The 5,000-nt window shown below is 35.7% G+C and overlaps 1 protein-coding gene across 2 annotated transcripts in view; it reads left to right on the forward strand.

Annotated features, from left to right (window-relative positions):
- Window positions 1-5,000, forward strand: part of w (eye pigment precursor family transporter white) — a 157,145-nt gene that overhangs the window by 129,059 nt on the left and 23,086 nt on the right. For both annotated transcript variants that reach the window (XM_068389636.1, XM_068389637.1), the window contains exon 2: window positions 4,632-4,788. In XM_068389636.1, coding sequence (XP_068245737.1) covers window positions 4,632-4,788 — 157 coding nt within the window. The remainder of the gene's footprint in view (window positions 1-4,631; window positions 4,789-5,000) is intronic.

The following is a 5,000-nucleotide window of genomic DNA, read 5'->3' on the forward strand; positions in this document are numbered from 1 at the left end:
GACGTATTTACCTTAAGTCAGTGTTTCCCAACCCTGGGGTAAATTACCCCAGTGGGGTAATGGACCTGTATTTTTGGGGTAATCAAGATGTTCTGAAATTGAGTTATTCACATTCCCATAACATCCCATGTTACCGGGTATATGTTCAATGGGGTAATTGATTAGTTGGAAATAAAATTTTGGGGTAATCATTTAAAAAAGGTTGGGAAACACTGCCTTAAGTAAAAGATTGTGACGTCATTCTTGAAAACCAAAATATCAAGAACTTGGTCTTGTATCGATTTGCAGGTAAAGTATTCTTACCTATAGTGTAATTAACCATTAGGCCTTGCTATTTGCAAGCTGTATCTAAATACTACTAAAAAGTGGAAACTATTCTTTTATTATAATAGGAAATGAGAAAAGAAAAACAACAAGTCCTTATACAATAAAAGTAAAAATAAATTCTGATATTCGTGTTATGATAACCACTACGAATTTAGGAAAATGGTCTAACAATAGAAAAAAATGGTGTTTTATATTAGGTGACACGATATGACTGATAAGCCTGGTTAATTTGAAAATGACGCCACGGAATAAGAGCGATTCTGTGACTGTGGCACTGCATTTTTTTTTTTTCATTTTTTTTATCATAGTAAATCTCACTCTGTGAGAGTGTGTGTAAAGTCATCAGCTCTGATTTCAAGCATTTGTCTGTATATGGCATCTCATCTATGCCTATCTCTATGAAGGAATATACGGAATTTGGGTCATCCATGTACCAATGAATTCGTACTAACCATATATTTTTTTTCGTTTATAATTTGAAGATATAAACTAGGTTCCCACATAACTCCATTCATGTGACTTATGAATTCCAGCAACGTTATATACGCTCTTATGCAATGAACTTCTGCGCATGCGTATCAGTACCATCTGAAGACATTTCCACCTTCAAGTCTAAGCGTCTGTTGTCATAAAAGAAAGGCAAATTCCCAATGAAAATTCCTGTGATCTTTGTTCTGCGCAAGACTGTTCCTCTGGCATCATCCGTAGAGCCATGTATGGAAGAAAATGGGTTGTTTCAGTTTTATCCTGTCTGTCTGTCTGTCTGTATAGATTGCCTTACCTGTGTAAGACCCGGGCTCTTGCCTTTGGGCAGCCCAGAAAAGAATGTAATTTGAATTGTAGAGCGTTATATATGTATAAAAGAACTTGTACATATATAACGCTCTACAATTCAAATTGTAGAGCGTTATATATGTATAAAAGAACTCAAATTGTAGAGCGTTATATATGTATAAAAGAACTCAAATTGTAGAGCGTTATATATATATAAAAGAACTTGTACATATATAACGCTCTACAATTCAAATTGTAGAGCGTTATATATGTACAAGTTCTTTTATACATATATAACGCTCTACAATTCAAAGAGCGTTTTATTTTTTCGTGATTGTAGTGTGGACTATTTCATTATAGGTATATGAGAAAAACTTCGACGGGAAAGTTTTGAGTATTTACACATAAGTTTTCATTACTATTTCAACTAAACTATATTTTCTTTGATGACCATCTCTGCAACACCAGCTTGGGATTTTGTTTAGAGTTTCCATATGATCTTCCTTGCACGAATATCTTTAACACCAACTTAAGTCTATATACACTAATATTTTTATGATCTTACACGTACCATCATAAAATTGCTCTAAAGAGAATCGCTTAATGCGAATTCCCATTAGGCTTCACCTATAATATTCCCTCATGCTCTCAATACAAAAGCCTCCCTCTTCTCTGAAAACTATTTACCTTCTAAAAGAACATCGCTTTTATGGTTTTAAATTGAATTTACTTTTGTTCTTTATCCATAACAAACGATATTTTCGTCAATATACTTCGACGTCAGGATGCCAGAAAACTCAATATCAATCAAATCCTCACAAACAGTCTTTATCTATAACAAACGATATTTTCGTCAATTTCCTTCGACGTCAGGATGCCAGAAAACTCCTAAATCAATCAAATCCTAACAAACAGTCTTTATCTATAACACACGATATCTTCGTCAATATCCTTCGACGTCAGGATGCCAGAAAACTCCTAAATCAATCAAATCCTCACAAACAGTCTTTATCTATAACACACGATATCTTCGTCAATATCCTTCGACGTCAGGATGCCAGAAAACTCCTAAATCAATCAAATCCTCACAAACAGTCTTTATCTATAACACACGATATCTTCGTCAATATCCTTCGACGTCAGGATGCCAGAAAACTCCTAAATCAATCAAATCCTCACAAACAGTCTTTATCTATAACACACGATATCTTCGTCAATATCCTTCGACGTCAGGATGCCAGAAAACTCCTAAATCAATCAAATCCTCACAAACAGTCTTTATCTATAACACACGATATCTTCGTCAATATCCTTCGACGTCAGGATGCCAGAAAACTCCTAAATCAATCAAATCCTCACAAACAGTCTTTATCTATAACACACGATATCTTCGTCAATATCCTTCGACGTCAGGATGCCAGAAAACTCCTAAATCAATCAAATCCTCACAAACAGTCTTTATCTATAGCACACGATATCTTCGTCAATATCCTTCGACGTCAGGATGCCAGAAAACTCCTAAATCAATCAAATCCTCACAAACAGTCTTTATCTATAACACACGATATCTTCGTCAATATCCTTCGACGTCAGGATGCCAGAAAACTCCTAAATCAATCAAATCCTCACAAACAGTCTTTATCTATAGCACACGATATCTTCGTCAATATCCTTCGACGTCAGGATGCCAGAAAACTCCTAAATCAATCAAATCCTCACAAACAGTCTTTATCTATAGCACACGATATCTTCGTCAATATCCTTCGACGTCAGGATGCCAGAAAACTCCTAAATCAATCAAATCCTCACAAACAGTCTTTATCTATAGCACACGATATCTTCGTCAATATCCTTCGACGTCAGGATGCCAGAAAACTCCTAAATCAATCAAATCCTCACAAACAGTCTTTATCTATAACACACGATATCTTCGTCAATATCCTTCGACGTCAGGATGCCAGAAAACTCCTAAATCAATCAAATCCTCACAAACAGTCTTTATCTATAACACACGATATCTTCGTCAATATCCTTCGACGTCAGGATGCCAGAAAACTCCTAAATCAATCAAATCCTCACAAACAGTCTTTATCTATAGCACACGATATCTTCGTCAATATCCTTCGACGTCAGGATGCCAGAAAACTCCTAAATCAATCAAATCCTCACAAACAGTCTTTATCTATAACACACGATATCTTCGTCAATATCCTTCGACGTCAGGATGCCAGAAAACTCCTAAATCAATCAAATCCTCACAAACAGTCTTTATCTATAGCACACGATATCTTCGTCAATATCCTTCGACGTCAGGATGCCAGAAAACTCCTAAATCAATCAAATCCTCACAAACAGTCTTTATCTATAACACACGATATCTTCATCAATATCCTTCGACGTCAGGATGCCAGAAAACTCCTAAATCAATCCATCCTCATAAACAGGCTACGGTCAAGCCCACCCCCCTACCGGGTCTGGATTCTCTTTTAGAAGCAGTTTTATTTTTAGGCTCTAATGCACTTCATCTAATTTCCTCCTCCATATCTTTTAGAAGCAGTTTTATTTTTAGGCTCTAATGCACTTCATCTAATTTCCTCCTCCATATCTTTTAGAAGCAGTTTTATTTTTAGGCTCTAATGCACTTCATCTAATTTCCTCCTCCATATCTTTTAGAAGCAGTTTTATTTTTAGGCTCTAATGCACTTCATCTAATTTCCTCCTCCATATCTTTTAGAAGCAGTTTTATTTTTAGGCTCTAATGCACTTCATCTAATTTCCTCCTCCATATCTTTTAGAAGCAGTTTTATTTTTAGGCTCTGATGCACTTCATCTAATTTCCTCCTCCATATCTTTTAGAAGCAGTTTTATTTTTAGGCTCTAATGCACTTCATCTAATTTCCTCCTCCATATCTTTTAGAAGCAGTTTTATTTTTAGGCTCTAATGCACTTCATCTAATTTCCTCCTCCATATCTTTTAGAAGCAGTTTTATTTTTAGGCTCTAAGGCACTTCATCTAATTTCCTCCTCCATATCTTTTAGAAGCAGTTTTATTTTTAGGCTCTAAGGCACTTCATCTAATTTCCTCCTCCATATCTTTTAGAAGCAGTTTTATTTTTAGGCTCTAATGCACTTCATCTAATTTCCTCCTCCATATCTTTTAGAAGCAGTTTTATTTTTAGGCTCTAAGGCACTTCATCTAATTTCCTCCTCCATATCTTTTAGAAGCAGTTTTATTTTTAGGCTCTAAGGCACTTCATCTAATTTCCTCCTCCATATCTTTTAGAAGCAGTTTTATTTTTAGGCTCTAAGGCACTTCATCTAATTTCCTCCTCCATATCTTTTAGAAGCAGTTTTATTTTTAGGCTCTAAGGCACTTCATCTAATTTCCTCCTCCATATCTTTTAGAAGCAGTTTTATTTTTAGGCTCTAAGGCACTTCATCTAATTTCCTCCTCCATATCTTTTAGAAGCAGTTTTATTTTTAGGCTCTAATGCACTTCATCTAATTTCCTCCTCCGTATCTTTTTGCAGAGCGGCAGCGACGCTTCAGTGGTTGTTGGAGAGGACGACCAAATCACCTATTCGTGGCAAAATGTCAACGTTTACAGCAATCCCGACGCCGCATCCGGATCCGGATTCTTTAAGAGGAAAGTGAGACAGTCGAAGGAGAAACACATCTTAAAAGATGGTAAGTAGTACATCAGTATTCTTGACCTGTGAGCAATGATCATCTTCCTTTAGTCCTGTTTTATGACGTCATCTGAAGACTCGTAGATGAATAATCATTGTTAAAAGTAAATAGCACCAAATGTCATTGATCTTTTCATAAAAATTAAACGGGCGAGTGGAGTTGATCATTGTACAAAGATATTAAAGAAATCTTCAAAAGGCAATGTAATT

This window comes from Palaemon carinicauda, chromosome 16, assembly GCF_036898095.1.
Source record: "Palaemon carinicauda isolate YSFRI2023 chromosome 16, ASM3689809v2, whole genome shotgun sequence".
Lineage (NCBI taxonomy): Eukaryota > Metazoa > Arthropoda > Malacostraca > Decapoda > Palaemonidae > Palaemon > Palaemon carinicauda.